General features: G+C 35.6%; 4 protein-coding genes across 4 annotated transcripts; 1 reads left to right on the top strand and 3 right to left on the bottom strand.

Moving 5' to 3' along the window:
- Positions 1-4,373: 4,373 nt before the first annotated feature.
- On the bottom strand, positions 4,374-5,051 carry LOC110281454 (uncharacterized). The gene is made up of 2 exons (XM_021143720.1): positions 4,832-5,051; positions 4,374-4,723 (listed from the first exon to the last, which is right to left on the bottom strand). Exons 1-2 carry the CDS (start codon positions 5,049-5,051, stop codon positions 4,374-4,376), a joined length of 570 nt encoding a protein of 189 aa, XP_020999379.1.
- Positions 5,052-7,854: 2,803 nt separating this feature from the next.
- LOC107487926 (uncharacterized) lies at positions 7,855-8,580 on the bottom strand. Its single transcript, XM_016108623.3, has one exon. It carries the CDS (start codon positions 8,578-8,580, stop codon positions 7,936-7,938), a length of 645 nt encoding a protein of 214 aa, XP_015964109.3. The 3' UTR covers positions 7,855-7,935.
- Positions 8,581-15,095: 6,515 nt separating this feature from the next.
- On the top strand, positions 15,096-17,243 carry LOC107487959 (lipid phosphate phosphatase epsilon 1, chloroplastic). Its single transcript, XM_016108654.3, has 4 exons — positions 15,096-15,557; positions 15,734-15,959; positions 16,349-16,422; positions 16,949-17,243. Exons 1-4 carry the CDS (start codon positions 15,216-15,218, stop codon positions 17,171-17,173), a joined length of 867 nt encoding a protein of 288 aa, XP_015964140.1. The 5' UTR covers positions 15,096-15,215; the 3' UTR covers positions 17,174-17,243.
- Positions 17,244-18,026: 783 nt separating this feature from the next.
- Positions 18,027-20,165, bottom strand: LOC107487960 (mannan endo-1,4-beta-mannosidase 7). Its single transcript, XM_016108655.3, has 5 exons — positions 19,756-20,165; positions 19,468-19,662; positions 19,218-19,340; positions 18,874-19,079; positions 18,027-18,789 (listed from the first exon to the last, which is right to left on the bottom strand). Exons 1-5 carry the CDS (start codon positions 20,089-20,091, stop codon positions 18,321-18,323), a joined length of 1,329 nt encoding a protein of 442 aa, XP_015964141.1. The 5' UTR covers positions 20,092-20,165; the 3' UTR covers positions 18,027-18,320.
- Between the last annotated feature and the right edge of the window lie 260 nt (positions 20,166-20,425).

Genomic DNA, 20,425 nt, shown 5'->3' with positions numbered 1-20,425 from the left:
CGTATGTGCACTAATAGGTCATGATTTTAATTATTTTAATATTTTTATTTAATATTTATATGTATGCTTGTTTATTGATTTTAATATAACGAGTTAATAATTATTTTTAAAATTTTATTTTTTAATTTTTGTTTATATTTTATGTTTTATTTTTTAATAGTCTATATGTAAAATAAGTTGTATAGTAGAAGTTGTTAAAAATTTTTAATTTAATTTTCATAATTTTTGCAAAGAATTATTGTATTTTAATGGATATTAATGTGATTGAGAGATGTTAGGAATTTGATTTGGAAAAAATTAAAATTGATTTTGGAAAGAACAGTAATGACTCTAAACATACAGCAAAAGAATAAATGAAGATAAATGATAAGGAAGTGTATGTCACTTGCTTATCAAGAGAATGAAAATTTTTATGTGATATTTTTATATTGTAATTATTTTTTGGTTACCTAACATCATCCAATACAAAACTATAGAATACATTTACTTAAAGAATTTAATTTTGATATACTTTACACATACATTTAATTAGATAATGGTACATTAATAAAAATAAATATTTTTTATATTAATAATCGCGTGAATGATTATAAATAATGGAATATGATTGTATAACTATGTAAAATACTTCCTCAAAATTAAACTCTTACTTAAAACGAACAAAAATAGAAGAAAAAACCATAGCCATGCAACTATCTAAGAAACAGCACTGTACCCATAAGCATCTGATAACAAGGGTAACGACAATTATATGGGAACATACACTATGAAGAATATGAAGACCATGTGCATGGTTCAAGCAACATAACGCACATGATCATTGATTAACCTAGGTTTGCATCATATATGTAGCAAAAATGCATTAAAAGCTACTAAAAGAAAACTTATACTCTGCGCGTACTAGAAAAATTTACTCTTATTGTTATAATTTATTTTTCCTTTTTGAGTGTAAAAATCTTATATTTTACCGTAAACATCTGGCTATAAAAGGCTATCCTATTGCAACTTATCAAGTAACCTAGATCGCTCTCACTTTCCTTCGTGTTTGTGTGTGTTTTCGGGATACACATAATACGTTCTTGCTAGTTTCTACGAAGTCAATCAGTAGCTAATTAGCCAGCATGCAACTTAGGGTTAACGAGGTTATTAAGTATTTGATTATATATTTACTGAAGAAACACAATATGTAATATAAGAACTATAAATATGAATTCGAAATGTTGGGGGAGGTATCCCGTGGAGACCCCCTTGAGGTCTTATAGGGGGTTCCACTCCTAAGGTGCTTAGGCTAGAATTAGGGTTCTTGAACCACACTTTTGTTACTAAAAGTGTTGTGCTCGCAGCTCGCTATCTATATATATATCTTTCATTTATTTTTTTAGAAAATTCTATTATGCCTATAAAATTTGTGCGTAACTTTACTAACAAGTGAAAGGTGAAAGAGTAGATTCTACTATTTATATTTGTATCAAATAGTTAAAAATTTAGATATGTGAAAAGATATTTTAAAAAGAAAAAGATCAAAGTAAATACTCAATCCGGTCTCTAACTATTTGAACGACGGACAAAATACCCCTTGACGATATAAAATTGACCCACCAAACCCTAACCACATACGAAATCGCTTATAGCAGATCCTGCAATCGGATGAGAGAAGGTGGAGCGATGACATGTCAGTTTTTTTGTCACGTGGATATTGTCTTCCTCCAAATTACAACTAATTGACCCCTCTTAATTTTAGAAACAGTGTCGTGAAAGCTGGATTGAATCTTCTCCAAATTAGGGTTCGGATCTTTGTTGGAGCTACATTTGAGGATTACTATATGCAAGTCATAACTGAAAAAGATGGCGGTTGCTACTCACGAAGCAAAATCGAGACGGGTGCCGATGCACAAAACGAGGGTTCAAGTACGATGCTGGGCTCGACCAGTAGCTTCCGGAAAGGTGCGAACAGTAGGAAGAAAAAATTTACAACACCTACATGTAACTGCAGAACATATGCCATACTGTTTGAATCAAGCACCATAGACAATCCAAACAGACTCTTCTTCGGGTGCGCCTATTTTAAGGTAAATACATATGAAGTGGGACATTCTCCAGTTTCACATTCTTTCTTTCTTTCTTTCTTTTTTCTTTCTTGTGTTAGCAAGTTCATGTGTTTTTGCAGACCAGAACTCCTCACTGTAAATTCTTTACTTGGCTGGATGAATATGTGACATCTTTCCGTGTTAAAGATGTTAGTTCTAATGAATTGGTGGACTAAGTGGAGAGATTGAAAGAGAAGTTAGAATCCATGGAGTTGTTGATGGCAAAAGATAGAGTAGGAATGAAAGTTAAGAGTACTAAATGCAAGACTATTATATTCCGACATTGTTGGTTGGAATTACAATGGCAATGTCATTTTGGGTCTTATTCAGCGGATTATATGGTTAAAAAATTTGGTTCTTAGTTTATAAGAACTAGGTTAGGATATCAAAACAGGTTTATATCATGGATATTTTTTGTTGACAAATGTGTGAGTTTATATGTAATATGTAGGGGTGTAATCGGCTCGGTTCGGTTCGATTTTGGATCGAAAACTAACCAAACCGACCTGATCGGTTCTTCAAAGAGACCAACCGTTCGGTTGGCTGCAGTTTGAGCAACCGAACCGAACCGAACCGAACCAACGGCGGTTTGGTTCGGTCGGTTTTTTCGGTTTTTTTACACCTACTTATCTAAATTTAAAATGCCATAAAATGAAATTTAAAACCTTCAATAAACTAGAAAAACAAGAGTTTATCACATTCAAATCCAATACAAATTCAACTTAATTAAACATAAAACAAAAACAATTAAAAATGTCTAGTAAAACAACAAGGTTAAAGGGTAAATGTGTAAAAATAAGGTTTCTGAACCAATATTTCGGTTCGGTTTTTACTGAGCCAACCGAAAACCGAACCGAACCGATCGGTTTAATTCGAAAAAATCAAAAAAACCGGTTTTTTCAGTTTTCTTTTCGGTTCGGTTTTGCGGTAAAATTCGGTCCGGTTCGGTAACTTACACCCCTAGTAATATGTATGTTTTGCAACTTTGAGAATGAAAATAATTTGTTATTTTCTTTTATATTCACTGCATGAATACTAGCAACTTCATTATGATAGGTGATCCAAGTTGACAAAAGGAATAAAAAGACCAGAACTGGTAACATTACCAGAGTACTTGTAACCAAATTAGTAGTAGATAAGTGCTTTTAAGGTACTCAATACATAAAATAAGTCAACAAAAATATATAACCAAAATAATCACAGTAGAGACGATGTCTAAGCCAATTTAGTACTGCTGCACAACATAAGTAAATTAAATCAAAATACAATTGAGCATTAAGTCTAATAGCATTTAAGCCAAAACAAAATATAGGATCTCATGTATTACAAGAAGACTTTTCAAAAAGAGTATTTAATAGTAAAAAGGTTCATTAATGCTTCTTTGGTATATTTATGCCTGGGGTTGGAATAAACTTAAGCAGCCTTAATAAGGTTTGGTTGCCGGCTACTGCTATTATCTCCATTGAAATGGCTTTACCACTGATGTTAGGTTGTACATGAGGAGGTCTTGGACTTTGAGTAAGGTTTGCATTAGGTTGAGGTTGTGTGATGGTGGTATTTGCATATTGTTGTGTTGCTGGTGGAGCTTGAGCCTAAATATCTTCTACTTTGGCCTAAACCTTATGTCAGTGTTTACTATTGCAACCTTAGGAGCTTCAGGTTAAACCATAATAGGCTGTTAACATAAAGAAGACAATCAGTACAGATAAGTATACAATAGGCTTCAAATACACAACAATAAAAATAGTTGTTGTTACCTCTCACTGTGGGACAAATCGTGAGACATTAATTTCATCTGCTTCACTTATGGGCCTCTTTGGCATCTTTTTTTTGTTCTTCCTGGCCTTTTTCTATATGAATGCAAAAATGAGATTCAATACTGATCTTGATAATATAGACAACACAACAATTAAATCCACACAAACATTATGTACTTGCAAACTAAAAGGATCTATTAAATTGAGCTGACCAAAGGTTCATCAGTAACATCTGCAGTACCTATGTTAGTTTGACTTGAGCCTCCAACCTGAGTACAATTAAAAGACCATGAATGCCTATCCCTTATCTTTTAAGACAAAAAACACCGTAACCAATTTAAGTTTAGTATAGATAAATACCTAACCATTATAAGTGTAGTACAATTTGGTCCCTGAAATCACAAATATGTACCTGTTCTGTTTGTTCATTTGCATTCTGCGCCCCTGCAGTTTGCTAGTCTACCTCATCTCCATTATGCACGGCAATTGTAGATTAGAAGCCTTTGGTTTTTTTCTCTTTAGTTTCCAATCAGGTCTTGAAGGTGCTCCCTTGCAAGTCTTGCAATAATGCCCCCTTTTTCCCGCATTTGTTACACGTAACTTGAAAAGTACTCCTAACCTTGTCACCATTAGGTTGTGGTGGTGGGTGAGCTGCATCTGACCTTCGTTTTTTCGGACGTCCAACTGGTCTTGTTATTCTAGGTGGATCAGGCTTTGGTTGACTTGCTTCTTTCCAAAACTCTTCACTATTTACTGGTTTCACACACACATTATAAGTGGCCCTAACAGCATCCATTGTTAGTAGTGGACTAACAAAATCCTCAGCAGTTCTAACCCTAAGTTTAGATATGGCAGCAACAGCATACACACATAGCATACCTGGATAGAACAATAATAATACATTGATTTCTCTTATTCCAAATACAATCCATTATTCTAAGTGTCCACTAATAAATTTTGTATTATTAAAACATACACAACCCTTACCTGAAAGCTGCCACATGTTGCAGGTGCAAGTATGCTGTTGTAGATTCACTTCTAGTTTCTGTTTTCCTCTTGTGATTTCAAATAAGATTCTGTTATTATCTCCAGACCACTGAGCTGTCCATTTGTGACTTCCAGGCTTGATAAACTTGTCTACCCTCTTCTGTTGAGCTGGTGTCAATTTTCCAGTATATGAACTTAAGATCCGTTTATGGTTAGCCATCTTTTTTATGATTGTGCATCTAATCTCCTCTAACCTTGTTAATATTGGCTTCTCTCTAGCATCAACAATCGTTGCATTTCATACTTCACACATGTTATTTATGGTTCTATCATTTTTTGGAAAGTGACTGAAAAAAGTCCTGCACCACGCACCAGGATCAATACCATTCATATATTCTCATGCACCAATGTTTATACTCTTTAGTTTCTCCATGGCATCCTTGAATTGACTATGTGTTGTGCACCTTAAGACTTACCACACAAGTCCCTCAGTCTGCTTATCCTTAAATCTTTGTCTGAAATTCTTCCAAATATGCAGCACACTATAAGGGTGTGGATACCTCTCCCTAGCATGACGCGTTTTGACGAGTGAGTGTGTGGGGCTTCGGCTATCATCCCTATCGTCAAAGACAAAACCGTGAGGCCTTGTGTGGCAAAGCGGACAATATCGTGCTAGCGAGTGGTTTGGGCTGTTACAGATTGTATCAGAGTCGGAGTCTGGATTGATGTGCCAGCGAGGGTGCTAGGTTTCCTTAGGGGGGTGGGTGGATTGTAAGGTCCCACATCGGTTAGGGAGGGGAACGAAGCATGCCTTATAAGGGTGTGGATACTTCTCCCTAGCATGACGCGTTTTGACGAGTGAGTGTGGGGGGTTTCGGCTATCATCCCTATCGTTAAAGGTAAAAGCGTAAGGCCTTGTGTACCAAAGCGGACAATATCGTGCTAGAGGGTGGTCTGAGTTGTTACACAAATCACATTCAACATGTTGGTTCATAGTTTTTTTTTATTAAATGAAAACACCATATGTACTCTATACGTACTCCTTATATACTCCTATTTTAATTAATTTACAACAATTGAACTTACATCTACTATTAATAAATAATAATAGAAAGCAACTTAAGAAAATGCAAAAAGCAGCTTAATAATTCAACTTAAGAATATTCAACTTAAGAAAATATACAAATATTTTATAACCTTTTGTTGTTAGATATAAAGTTTCATCCATATTTCTTGTCATCACCTAAATTTTCTTCAAGAAGAGTGAGAAATTACATCTAATTTTCTGTATATTTTCAGTTCTGGCTACTACATACACAATTACAAAAGAGGTTAGGGTTTGGTGGGCCAATTTCATATCATCAATGGGCGTTTTGTCCGTCGTTCAAATAGTAAGGACTTGATTTAGCATTTACTCAAAGAAAAATGATACTTTTTCACTTTTTTTTTTAGTTACCTGTTTTTTATTCTTAGATATTTTTTGGATACTTATCGCCCAACTTACTTTTCTTTTAGACTGTGAGCCCAACTTGTTGCTACACACAAATTACCCTTTAGTTTCTATATAGTACCACACTAAAGGTTTTCATAGCTTGAAGGCCTTCAAGACCAAAAACTGTAAAGGCCTACAATATCGTCGCGTATATTCTTCAGGCCTGGACTTTAACCATATCATCCACGACACACCCAAAAAAAACATATCATCGACCATTTTCATGAAATTTGTGAATTTTAATGGAAGAGAACAGTGCTGTAGGGCATCAAAATCCACAAAAAAAAATTTGAGTAATCTATGTTATAAAAAGATAAAAATGAAAGGAAAAAAAATCTTTTGCAAAACATAAAAAATGAAAGAGAGAAATTTTAATTTATCCAAGAAATAAAAATAATAATGTTTATATTAAAGTGATTATTTAACTAGAATAATTAAAATATAATTGGAAGTGTCCTAAAGGAAATCGTTACCAAACTTTATTAAAGTTCAATCTTAGTGTGAATTGTCAATTATTATACGGTTAATAAATTTTATTATTATTTATATGACTAATGTATATCTATATTTATAGTAATTTACGTTTAATTTATATTTATATTTATTAAAATTTATACATATAAATTAATATAATTTGTACTCATATTTATTAGAATTTACATACATAAATTAATAAAATTTATATGTCGAAGATAATTTGATATTTGTGTTGAGTAATTATTAATTAAAGAAAATGTCTAATAGATCAATATTTTTATTAAAATTTAGTTAGTATTTAATTAGTAGAAAAAGAATGTATAATTTCATATTATTAAATGTATTTTCATACTACTAAGAATACTAATAATAATTAATTAATGACTAAAAATCCTTAATTAATGACTAAAAATCACAAAATATATTGCCTAACGCTACTCTTAGCTAAAATTGCTAAAATCTGACCCCAAGAGTTTCTGTTGCCAAACATGTTATCCAGATACAACTTAGACCAGATCCGAGCATCAGTCATTCGTTGGATCCGGAATACAATTCCTCCTTACTTTTATTTATTATCATGATAATAGGCAATCAAATTCCACCCTAATCAAATATTCTTTTCCCTCCTATTCGTAGTATGATAATTATTAATTAAGCTGCAGAGTAAAGTGGGACATATCCCCAATACATTGATTCCAATTCTTTCCAAGTCCGTAATAAACTGCTCCAAGTAAATCACATAATACTCTAAATCGGAATATATTCATTCAGCCAGCCACAATGGTTGGTTCTGTTCCGTGATTCCGTATAAGCGTCATTTGCAGCCATAGAAACCCAAAACATTGAAACTCATTGCGCCTTTTTTTAAACTTTTTCCTGAGAGTAATGAATTCCTCAACACATCAAATTACTTACAAACTGAAATTAGGTGAAGAAAATAATTTGGTAAAGGCAAATCCGTCTTATTGATATTCAGTGTAATTTTAATAGAGCGGTAAGTTAAGGCTGTAACATTTCTAAGTGATACCATAAACCTGAAAGATTGTTGATTAAAGTGTAATTTTAATTTTATTTTCATGCTTAATGTCACTAATTAATCATAATGAAATACTTAGTAGTTACTAATACTGTTGATTTACTCTGAGGTTTTAACAACAATGGCCAACGACTCTTCCCGGAGAAGGCTCATTTGCCTCGCAATGAACGCCTCTATGGTTTGCCGGAACTCCTCGTTGCTCAGCTTATCATGCTGCGGATACGAACTTTCAACCGCCTTCGCCGTCTCCGTCTCCGTCTCCGTCTCCGATCGCCGCAATTTCTTCCTCTCCGTCGTATTTCCCTCATCCTCCTCCAACTTCTCCGATCGAATCCGCTGGAAAACTCTCTGGGATCTGAAATTGGAACCTGAATCCGCCGCGGCACATGAACCATTGTCCGTACACGTATCCGTTACAGCTCGATCCGTTATTAGTTGATTGTGCCGGTGCTCTGCTTGAGGTTCGGAGTGGGAGGTGCGGTGATCGGAGGCGGAGAGTCGGGCAGATTGGGCGAGGAGGGCGGCAATGATAGCGTTGAAGAGAGCGAAGACAAAGAGAGGGCTGCGGAGGCAGTTGGCGGAGAGGCGGATGGCGAGAGGGAGGCGCGTGAGGATCCAGGAGAGTAGGAAGAGAGCGATGCAGAGTTCCAGAATGCGAAGCGTCTTGGCAATGCCGGAGAAGATATGGCCAGACATGGCGCTGCCTTTCTCTTCTTTCGAATTGCTGAAATCAAAAGCCTCCATGCATGCAGAAAAATTTCTCAAGAGAAAAGAAAAGTTGTAAGTGTATGTGTGAGTGAGAGAGCTCAACCTTTTTCCCTTGCATTGCCACATCACTCTTTTATACCCACACTATTCTCTAGTCTCTTCTTGCATTTAAAAATAATTTTGTATAAAAATAATAATTTAATTTAGATAAATATATTAAATTATCTGATAATGTTGAATTATCAGCTTTACAGTATCTTGACGTGAATAATCATTTGTTATTAAAGTTTTTTTGTTTTTATTTCCCGTACGGATATAATTGATTGAGGACAAGTAATTATTGAAAGCTACGGTCAAATATTTGACTTGTTCGCACCATATACTGCAAGGAAAGAATCAAAATTCAAAACTGCTCCAAAACCTCTCTAACTGGAGGGATACGTACAAATATTAAATTATCAGACCTACTCTACCGCTATCTACCCTACGCTTTCTCATTTAGTATTTTCTTCTTTTTAAGTTCCTAAAAGTGATCTTGTTCCTGTGCATCCAATTTGTGTGTTTTATATTCCTTTCGTGGTTTAACAATATTTTTTCATTTAATTTTTTATACTTTTGAAGATGGTTTAAATATTAATCAGCTGATAATTTAAGGCAGGGGAGGGAAAAAAAAGTTGGGACAAAGCGCGATTTGAAGGGTAATGAGAACATGCGTGAGATAAGAGGTGCGGCATTTCACGTGAGGCGATATGTAGTTATGTACCTGTGGCAAGTGGCAAGTACCATGGCTCGTGCGTTCTGGTAGTCTTCTTTTTCAGTTTTTATCGAAAGCAATATATTACTTTCTTTTCTGTAATAATAATATCATTTCCTATCATATATTAATGCAAAGGACTAAGCTGTGTACCAATTCAAGTGTATGATATGGTAACATTATGGGCACACCAGCTGAAAACATTCTTTGATTGGTAGTTGGTAATAAGTCTTGATCTTTTATGTACCGGCTTATTTGATCTAGGCCTCTACCATAAACAACAACTACTACTCTGATAAATAATGAAAATGTGTAATTAGACGAATTTACTTTATGCACATATATTTATATTTCCAGGGCCTGTGACAGCACGCATGATAGTGGGTAATTAAGTTCCACCCCGCTTGATAGCTCTTTATTTCCTTATCCATCCCTTTCCAAGTGCAGTCCGAAGCCCAATATAAAAAATGACCATTCCATGACACCCTACATTTTGTATACTTGTGATTTATTAATTATTTTATCAAATTGTGTATGTAAGCAATAATATATGTTAGTTCTTTCAATCTTGTGCACAGAGTTTCATGTAATAAGCTAGTATTGATGTCTTCTCTGTAGTTTTCAACTCTTAGGAATGTGACTCCAGAGTCCAGACGTAGTTATTTGTAGTAGCTAGATGGGGTCATGTCATTCATGACCTAGCTTGTCACTCTTGGTCTTGCTACTTGCTTGGTCCCTAGACCCTAGCCACTGCAATATATACATGACTATAAGCTGATACAGATAAAGGTGCAGATTGTTCAAATTGCATGCAGTCCCAGTCTAAGTTTCTGTTTTCCTGATCCTGAATCCTGATAATCATAATGTATATGTATTAATATTAAATACCATACCATACAACACAGCACGTGCTACGGAAATGGCCATCACACGCATCCATCTTCCTCTCTCTTCATTGCAGAATGCAGATAGACGCATACAGCTCTTTCTTCCACAGCTCACTGTTTTTTTCACTTGCCAATCTCTAGTCATTTGAATTACCATCTCACTAGCTAGGTACTACGTCAACCTTTATTATGTACTAGTTAGTATTACATAGCTAGGAGATGTTTTCATTAAGAGAATGTTACATATATCAACCATGATATTTAGCTAGCTAGCTAGCAATATATAATATATATTTGAAAAGGGATTTTGTGTATGCCAAAAATGGAGAAGCGAAATTGATATGTAAGTAATACTTTATTTCCCCTAATTGAAAGTGAGTATGGGTAAATTAAAGGGAATATTTATATATGATGCTGGAACATGCATTTGTTAATCTTTAATAAAACTATATATTTCAGGACCACTAGAGGCAGAGACAGAAGCACGGCACTCATTTTGTGTGTACTTTATTGACTTAATTAAATAATCTGCTAATGTTTAACTAACCACACAGCACCACATATTTCACTGTCGGCATTATTCTCCCATCGAAGAGATTGACTACTGTTGAGTGCTCCGTTCAATCCGTTTAGAGATCTAAGAGTTTCAGGGCATATATTCTTCTCTTTTCATTACCACAAAGTAAAATAAATTGCAGGATACGTCAATAAATTACGTTCAATAACTTCAGAACTCGTATGAACTCAAATCAAGCATTTTTAATAATGCGTAATGGAACGGCTAAAGTAGCAAAGTGCTTTCTACTCATTGTGCTCAAATTTATAAGATATTTATTCTATATGGTAGCCGGTAGGATAGGAACTCAATCATTCATACATATATATAGCATATAAAAGGAGTTCAATAGAAAGGCATAGGTGGGCTAGTGCGTTTGTTTAATTCGTATAGGCTTCAGACCAGGTTTTGTTGGATTGAGCTTTGCCCTTTTTCCAGTCTCCTCTTTACGGACCAAAACCAAACACAAGGCCAGGCTGGCCAGGTCCATCAGGAATGACAAAATCTTACTCAAAGCAATACCAAACAAAAGAAAAGATATAAACCAGATACTATTGCTCTTCAGAAAACTTGGTGCTATGGAGATCAAGCCCAAAGAGTCATTAGAACTTTGGATTTTAATAATTCCATTCTGGTAGAGGCCAGAGGCTTTAGTAAGGTGGTTATTGTGGAACAGAGGGGATTTGAATATATCAAGTCCATTTGCCTAAATGACAAGTTCATCCATGCTGTTGTGGAAGAGGGATATAAACGACCGTGGTTCATTACGGTTGTGTATTGTAGCCCTAGAAAGACAGAAAAAGGAAGGGTAGAGAATTCTGAAAGAGATGACGTTGAACATTAATGAGCGGTGGCTTGTTGTCGGCGACTTCAACGCAATTGCGAGCCCTATGGAAAAAAGGGGGGGTGCCTGCAGAGTTAAGGAAATGCCAAGAGTTTTCTAACTGGATCTCACAGTGCAAGCTTGTTGATTTGGGTGCAAAGGGATCTAAGTTCACTTGAAAAGGAGCAATAAGATACGGGAGGAAAAGAGTGTTTGAGAGGTTAGATAGGGGGTTGTCTAATGCTAATTGGAGGCTAAGATACTCCGAAGTCGTTGTGTCTTGTCTTACTCACACTCACTCAGATCATCATCCGCTCTTAATTGAAATTGATGGTAGCCCAAACAGTTACGACAATAGACCTTATCGTTTCGAGAGAAACAGCTGGAAAGTAAGGGACAATTATTTTCAGAAGATGCTATACCTCAAAGACAACATTAGCAATTGGAAGAAAGATATTTTTGGAGACATCTTCAAAAGCAAGAAAAGGCTAATAGCAAGGATCGATGGTATTCAAAAGTATCAGTCGTATGAAAGGAATCGTAGGTTTGAAGATTTGGAGAGCGATTTGTAAAGTCAACTAGCAGAAGCTCTTGAGCCGGAGGAGAGACTTTTCAGTCTAGTTTTGTTTCGGGGAGAAGCATTCATGACAATATTGCAATAGTTCAAGAAATGGTCCATTCCATGAGGAGAGTGAGAGAAAGAAGAGGATTCATGTCGATCAAGATAGATTTGATGAAAGCATATGATAGATTAAGCTAGTCCTTCATTAGGAATTCCTTGATTGAGTTTGGTATACTGCAACACCTCAAAGTATTATCATCCAATGTATTACTTTAAACCAATTCTCTATCCTTTGGAATGGTCAACAGATGACTTCCTTCACTCCTTCGCGTGAAATTAGACAAGGCGACCCGCTTTCACCATATATATTTGTTATATGTATGGATATGTTGTCGCATATGATCTTGGAAGCGGTTGAGGGAAACAGGTGGAATCCTATGCGGGTCGGGAGAGAGGGTCTACTAATATCGCATTTGATGTTTGCGGACGATCTTATTGTATTTCCCAAGGCAAGCGATGATTAATTGAGAAATGTGATGACCATTCTTAAGGATTTCTACGAGGCGTCGGGATACCTTGTGAATAATTTAAAGACAAACATTTATTTCTCCAAGAATGTCACAGAGCAAACTAGACAAAGCATAATCTCTATGAGTGATTTTTCAGCTGTGAATGAAGTTGGAAGATACTTAGGGGCCATGATCCAAAATTCTAGAGCAAAGAAGATCAATTGTAGTCACATTCTTGATCTAATGAATATCAAAGTGCAAGGGTGAAAATCCATGTGCCTTTCAATAGCGGTGAGGATAATTTGGCGCAATTAGTATTGGGCTCCATGACACTTTATCCTATGCAACATCTTCAAATCCCAAAAAGTGTTTGTCATGAGATTGAAAAAGCTCAACGTGGGTTCATTTGGGACCATCACAGTAATAGAAGGGAGCTCATATAGTGAGGTGAAAAAAGATTCGAAATCATAAATATAGAGGGGGCCTTGACTTTTGAGATCTGAGTATTGTTAATGAAGCTTTTATTCTCAAACGAGAATGGAATTTAATTAATGATTCGAACTCTTTATGGGCAAAGGTTGTGATTGGTAAATATGGTTGTGGAGATAATTTACTACAGTGCTGTACTTCAAAAAAATGAGGACTCTCCCTGATGAAAAAGTATGTGCAAACTTTGGCCAATTCTAATCCAGAATGTTGGGCACATAATTGACGATGGGGAGAAAATTAATTTTTGGAGTGATAATTGGATAGAACAAGAAATCAAGTTGCAGGATTCGGCGTCACCTATGAGGACTCAGGCGAAAATCAACTGGTCTATTAATAAATATATAGATTCTAATGAAAAATAGGATGTGAGTAGACTTGACATCCTCCTACCAAATAACATGGTTACCAAAATTCTCAAATGCTCTCCACCACGAACAGAGGAAGGGGAGGATTTGCTGATGTGGAGACTAAATCCTAAAGGAGAATTCACTATCAAACATACATATAGTAATCTTGCTCAACAGCAACAAGAGAAAGTCCTTATTTGGAAAAAAATTTGAGAATGAAAAGGGGTACAGAAAATTAAGATATTTGTCTAGCAGCTAGTCCATAATGGTTTATTAACCTTATATAGAACTACTAGATGAACACAGGAGAATAATCTCAATTGTATGAATTGTAATGTGGAAGCAGTCCATGCGGTGAGGGATTGCCCGAAAACTTCTATCATTTGGATGGCGTGCATTAAATTGTAATACATCTAAAGTTTTTTCTCATTGAGTCTGAGATACTGGATCCTATTCAATATGTCCATAGAGGTTGGGAGGGACAGAATTTGAAATAGAAGGACGTTTTTATGACGACAATTTGGATAATATAGAAGTTCAGGAATGAATATGTACACTCTAATAAGGAAGATCAAGAGAAAGTCAAATTATTAAGAATCAGGAGGATAATGGAAGAGAACAAGATCATCGTTAATGGAATTCATAGGGAAGACCATAAAGGAGATAGAATGATCTCTTAAAAAAATCTCCTGGAGAATTGGTACAAACTAAACACTGATAGGGCCTCCAAAAAAAATTCTGGCCAGCGAATTGTACTTGATTTTTAAGGAATTAAAATGGTGGTTGGGTGTGGAAATTTGCTAAAAGATTGGATAATGCAAAGGCTATAAAAACTGAAATTAACGCTATAAAAGTGGGGCTGGAAATTGTTTAGAGTAAAGGAACTAAATTTTTAATAGTGGAATCGAATTCTCAAGGAGCGGGCGAGTTTATCAAAAATTCTCCTATGCGTCATCCAACTTTTTTTCGTCCTCTCCTTTGTAAAAAATACCGACTATGATAAATAATTGTTAGAGAATGAAGTTTCAACATGTACTCAAAGAGGCTAACCAGGTAACAGATAGATTAGCTAGGTTAGCTAACCCGATATTGGATGGTGAAAAAAAAAATAGGTTCTTTAAAAAACCTCCTAGTAAAATCTCAATGCATCTCTTCAGTGATAGTTGTGAAATCTAATATCCCATCTTTTGTAATTCTTTTCTTTTGGATTATTTAGGCCTTAGGGCCTTCTTAGTACCAAAAAAAAAAGGAAAAGATAAACCCAAAGAGCACAAAAATACCACATACAATACAAGAACGAAAAAAAATAATAAAGAACATCGCAATTGCGCACTTGGTTTGAAAAATAATCCCTTCCCTTATCATGTCATAATTATTGTTTTATTTATTATTTTTAGTTAATAGTAATACTTAATCAACTCTAACGATTAAATTTTAAATTCTAAACATTCGTGTATTAATTTAAAATACTGATTAATATTAATAAAAAATTAATAACCTAAAACTTTTCGTTAAACATACATGTTAGCTAAATTTTAATTTAATTTAGGGGATTAATTTAATTAATTAAAAGACAGGTACCTGTTTGGATTTTGGGGTATTCACACCCTATTTGGACTTTTCTGAACCTATCAATGAACAAGACCATTGTGTGTTCCTAGATTACCTTCCTTCGTTTAATAGCAGCTTCTTGTGATGGCTCGTCTTCTCTTCCCAACATCTCAGCTCCGCAATACCCTCTCACATGGCGCTACTACCCACAACCACCGCCCTTTCCCATCTCCCGAGAACCACTTTGCTTAGACACACACACCCGTTCAAGAAAAACACTTCATTTGCCCTCACGTTTTCAGCTTCAAGATCAGTTCTTTTTGGCGGGGCTGTTACCAGGACACACTTTCTTGGAGGAAATAAAATCTGGGTATCGTCCAACACCATGAATGAATTCACACAACCTTCTGCTTTCAGAGATAGAGAGAGGGATGATATCAAGCAAGTGTTCGAACAAGAAGCATTCATCGATGGCTCAACTGAGTTTCAGCCCAACATTTTGTTCCGTGACATAGAACCCAGGCTCAATCGATTGGTTAGTTATTCTTCCTAACCTCCTTCAATAATTTTCTTGGTAATTCGTATAGTTTTGGGTGATTCAACCAATTGTAAAGGACAAGAAACTTGTTTTATCCTGTCTCGAGGTTTGGTTATTGAGGATGAAATTAACATTATAAGTTATAGTTCTATAAGGTTGTTTCTTGTTTGCAGAGCAAGTGGATAGTAGCTGTTTCTTTTGGTGGTTTCATTCTTTGGAGCCATGATATCGAAGAAGCCTTGTGGATTTTTGCAGGGTCTATTCTGAATTCGTTCCTCTCTGTTTTGCTAAAAAATATACTGAACCAGGAACGTCCTTCAGCCCTGAAATCTGACCCTGGGATGCCATCTACGCACGCACAATCCATATTCTTTGTTGTCTTCTTCTTTATTTTCTCAAGTAATTCCTCTTACCTGATATTTTTCTTTCCTGTCACACTTGTATGCCTGGTTTATGCATTTTTTTATCGCTTGTTAATTTTGGTAAATATTGATAATAGATCAAGGAATTTACATAGGCTTGTAGTATGCTTAGTAAGTGCATCTCTAGCGTATCTTGTCTTTAAATATTGTATATTGTTAACATTTGAAGTGGCTAATTCTATGCCTTTGTGGTTTTTGTATTGACTTCATGAAATGAATAGTTCCATTATCTTTATGGAAGATTCAAAATTGAAGAATTTTTTTTAAAAAAAATATATATTTATGCCATTCTATCTACTTTTCAAAAGCATAAACTACGTACTGATTCACTATAAACATGTGTTTGTTTCTCTTATCATGCTGCAGCTATAGAATTGCTTGGGCTAAATGTTTACAGCATTGTCCTCAGTGGACTGTACTTGACATGTGGTTCTTATTTTGTAAGTATATTGTATTTCCGTTTGGCAATATAGTTCATACTCTGATTATTGGTGCACCTTTTTTCTGTTCATAATGATTACACTTATTACCATCTTCATTAACTCTTTCCATTAGGTGCATCAAGTAGATGGCTTGATATAATTGTTCATGTTATTCATCCAATCCGTTCCATAATTACTGAATAATATTCTAGACTTACTCATGACACTGAGGTCTGCCTTTCGTCTAGTTGATGACTTATGTCATGTTATTGTTTCCATATTGCAATGATCTCAATGAAGGAAAGCATATAAGCTTGGAAACCTTCAGTATATGTATTCAAACATTGTATTATTTGCATTTATATTCAGAATGCACAAACATATTTATCCATTGAAACTTGGTAAGAACTTTTTAAAATATGAATTTATCTAATATAAGCTATTCATATGAATTAGCATTGAAATATCCGAGTTTTACTGTAATGATGGCAAGTAATATTTTTGGTAGCTTGAGTTTCTGATGCATGCTCTTGTGTGTTTCCAGTCGTACCTAAGGGTATCACAACAACTTCATACAATGAACCAGGTGGTTGTTGGGGCTACAATTGGTTCCATTATGTCTCTTGTGTGGTATTGGCTATGGAATGCTTTTATTCAGGATGCATATCAATCCTCTTTGTTTGTTAGGATCATTGGTTTATCGGGTTCTATAGGAATTTGCATTTGTTTTCTTGTATTTGTGATCCGTCATTGGCTTAAAGATGACTAAAACCACACTAAATCTGTTGTAGCATTGCACTAAATTGTGTTGGTTAATGAAATATCATTTTGTATATCAAGATTGAAGTATTTGTTATATACCAGCAGAAGCAATGAGGGCAATACTTAGTTGTTTATCAAGATTGAACCTCTTCAGATAGGACAATACTAGTTAGAAGCAATGAGTTACTACTCCAAAAACTACTGAATTGTTGCCACTACATTATGATGAGTTTATTGACAAGTAGGGGACTAGTAGTATACTTAAATCGTTTGGAAATGTGTGAATGTTTTTATTATGTGATTTATTTTCTTAAACTTATTGGCTTGATTAATGGGGAGGGACCTGAATAATTTAGATAAGGTTATTGTTCAAATATCAGTGTTATTTAGATACCAAAAATACACTTCTTGATTAGTACATACTAACATTGACTGAAGTGCGTAATTAAGGTGTGAAACACATGAGTCATGACCTTTGTGGTACATGTGCAAGGATTTAATTGCTCAGCTTCAGAATGATGAGACCAAGTCCAAAAAACATTTAAAAGAGAGTCCAAATTTCAACAACATTTATTCAAAGTTGGTACCAATCAAAGTCACATAAAAGCTTTCTCATCACTTTAGGAGCGTCACTGGTTGTGTGCAGTTAGGACAAGGTGATGCTACTTCTGCTGTAATATTAAGTTCTGTTGTAAGTTGTAACCTAGTCAATCGAAAAAAAAAGGCTTCTTTTTGTTTGGTTTTGTTGAAATCCTAAAACCATAAAAATATGCATCTCCATTTTACCACTGCTTTCACTTCTCCATGTTTGTATTTTTATCCTTTCAAATATGGCAATGCCTAAGACTAAGAAGCAACAATAAACTGCAAAACTAACATCAGTGTTACATTTATATCTCATGGTTTTGCTTAAGAAGCAAGTACAAGCCATTTAAAGCATCAAGAACCACTTAAGTATTATACAGGAGAAGCAGAAACGACCAAAACCAGAGTTGTATAACATATACCTAACTAGTTTAACCCTCCTGGATGGACAGCATTCCGATTCTGATTCATCTCTAAGAGAGAAACCAATTCAACAAACGAAAAATCCTTAAAACATGTCCCATAGAAAACACTGAAATCCACATTAAACCCTTGAATATGCGGTTCCACTAATTCAATAACTGAGGCAATTCCATTCTTGAACTTCCACCCCCATTTCCACCAGACCTTCTGTTTCCCCTGGCCCTCTTCCACCGCCGTATATTCGCAAACCTCCCAAGAATCCTGCGAATAAGGTACAGCCTGTGATTCTGCTGAGCAATCATGTTTGCAGTAGAAGAACCCTGCCCCAGCATTATGCCATAACCATCTTGGAATGACTCCATTCCTTCCGTGAGAAGCTGCCAGAAGAGTGCTCCTGCTGCCGGTCCTCCTCTCTTGGCAGAAGCCAATATCTTGTAGAACACGGTACTGAAGAGCTGGTCCCTTTGGTAGGTGTTGTAACCCGAGTCCTTGAACGATTTTCCAAATTCTGCCACAAGTATTGGCTTCCTCAGAGCATACTGCGCGTCTATGAAGTGAGCATTGAGCCAGTTGTTCAAGAATGAGAGTTGATACTGCTCATTCGAATTGGATACCCTTCTCATGCACAAAAAGATGAAACAGTTATGTGGATAGTGTAATGTGATTCATGAACTTGTATGTTTTTGTTTAGTTAGTTACCATTGGTCGGGGTAACAGTGAACGGTTGCAAAGTCAATGCCAGGGATGCGGTTATTTGCAATGAAATCTGTGCCAATATTGAAGCCAGCAGGGTTCATTCTCTTCCTTTGGGGTGTTGATTGACCATAGAAGCCTTCAAGACCAGCCTCCAATAAGTGGTTCCTGTCTATGGACTTCACTAAGGAAGCCATTTCCGTGATCCAAGCCTGTAATAGCGGAATTAAAGTCAAAGTAGTTAGCTCATCAAGTTCCCATGAAATTGGCCCGTGATTTGTTATTTCACTTTTGAAGAAGCCCTATCAATGAGGCCAAAGTCAAAAGAGAAAAAGAAAATAGTATTTGACCTGAATAGTCCTGCCTGAAGGATCTGAAGTGCACCTGGGTTCATTCATGAGTTCCCAGGCCATGATTGTTGGATCATCCTTGTAGTGAATACCGGTAAAACTGTTGTATCTGTTAAGAACAGTCTGTGCAAGATAATGCACTCAAATCCAATGTAAAATTAGAATAAACAAAAAAAAAAAGGTACAATGAGGAATTCAGCATGACAGCATGCACATACAAGTTTAACCAACACAAAGACATAACAACCACCTTGACATGGTTAGCATAGTAACCCTTAACAAGAGGGCTCCTGAAGAAATCATCGTCTGATGTAAGGTACTGCCCTTTACTTCTAGCCCAGTTCACATACTGCTTCTTCCCTCCAAAGCTCTCATAGTTATTCACCAAACTCAGTATCAGCTTTATACCATACTTCCTAGCCTCATATATAACAAAATCTAACCCCTTCAAAGCCAAAAAAATAAACACAAGATGTAATGTACTGAACCAATTAGAAGGAAAATTTTCAATTTGTTTGGTTTCTGGTCACTACTTTACCTTAAACATTTGTTCATTGTAGAATCCGGGAGCATATTGTAAGGGTCTATAACCACCGTCGCTGAAAGCCCAAGTTCTAGCAACTGTGAGGCCATGGCTTGTTGCTTCATGGAATGCTGAAGAGACCTTGTACCTCTGAGATGGATCTGAAGCTGCATACATAAGCCAATAAGCATTGAAGCCATTTGCATAAAAAGGGTTCCCATTCAGCACAAAGTGGATGCCTCTTGTTCTTACAAAACCATCCCCTGCAGCTTCCACGGTAGTAGTGCCATCATGAACATGGTCATGAACCAAAACGGCCAAAAGAATAACTAACACTAAATGCTTCAACATCTTCTTGGCTCAATCTCAATCTCAATCTCTGACACTCTTTGAAAAGTGTATAGAGGCTTCTCTTCTTGCTGTTTGTATGCTTTCTTAATATAGAAAAAGATGAGCTAAGAGAAAAAAAAAAAAGCGAAAGTTCAGCTCTTTACACTTTAGTGCTAGTTGCTGGACCCATCAATATGGGAAAACGACGTTTGTCTATTTTTGCATTATTATTATTACTCCGATTAAGTTAATTCGGGATATGAGAAACCATTTGAAATTTATAATTATGCCTGCCTATTATGAGTTGATATGGTTTTGCTATTAGTGTGAACAGAGGAAGTGAAAGGAAAAAACA

Source organism: Arachis duranensis, chromosome 5, assembly GCF_000817695.3.
Source record: "Arachis duranensis cultivar V14167 chromosome 5, aradu.V14167.gnm2.J7QH, whole genome shotgun sequence".
NCBI lineage: Eukaryota > Viridiplantae > Streptophyta > Magnoliopsida > Fabales > Fabaceae > Arachis > Arachis duranensis.
Note: the sequence above shows the minus strand (reverse complement) of the source record. Positions and strands in the feature narration are given on the sequence as shown.

Excerpts from the sequence above, each read along its gene's own strand:
- LOC110281454 (XM_021143720.1), bottom strand. The coding sequence starts at position 5,051 with ATGGCTAACCATAAACGGATCTTAAGTTCATATACTGGAAAATTGACA. Across the intron at positions 4,724-4,831 it reads CAACATGTGGCAGCTTTCAG|GTATGCTATGTGTGTATGCT; the intron begins GTAAGGGTTGTG and ends TGTTCTATCCAG.
- LOC107487926 (XM_016108623.3), bottom strand. The coding sequence starts at position 8,580 with ATGGAGGCTTTTGATTTCAGCAATTCGAAAGAAGAGAAAGGCAGCGCC.
- LOC107487959 (XM_016108654.3), top strand. The coding sequence starts at position 15,216 with ATGGCGCTACTACCCACAACCACCGCCCTTTCCCATCTCCCGAGAACC. Across the intron at positions 15,960-16,348 it reads CTTCTTCTTTATTTTCTCAA|CTATAGAATTGCTTGGGCTA; the intron begins GTAATTCCTCTT and ends ATCATGCTGCAG. Across the intron at positions 16,423-16,948 it reads TGACATGTGGTTCTTATTTT|TCGTACCTAAGGGTATCACA; the intron begins GTAAGTATATTG and ends GTGTGTTTCCAG.
- LOC107487960 (XM_016108655.3), bottom strand. The coding sequence starts at position 20,091 with ATGTTGAAGCATTTAGTGTTAGTTATTCTTTTGGCCGTTTTGGTTCAT. Across the intron at positions 19,080-19,217 it reads CTTCAGGCAGGACTATTCAG|GCTTGGATCACGGAAATGGC; the intron begins GTCAAATACTAT and ends CCGCTATTACAG. Across the intron at positions 18,790-18,873 it reads CACTGTTACCCCGACCAATG|GGTATCCAATTCGAATGAGC; the intron begins GTAACTAACTAA and ends GTGCATGAGAAG.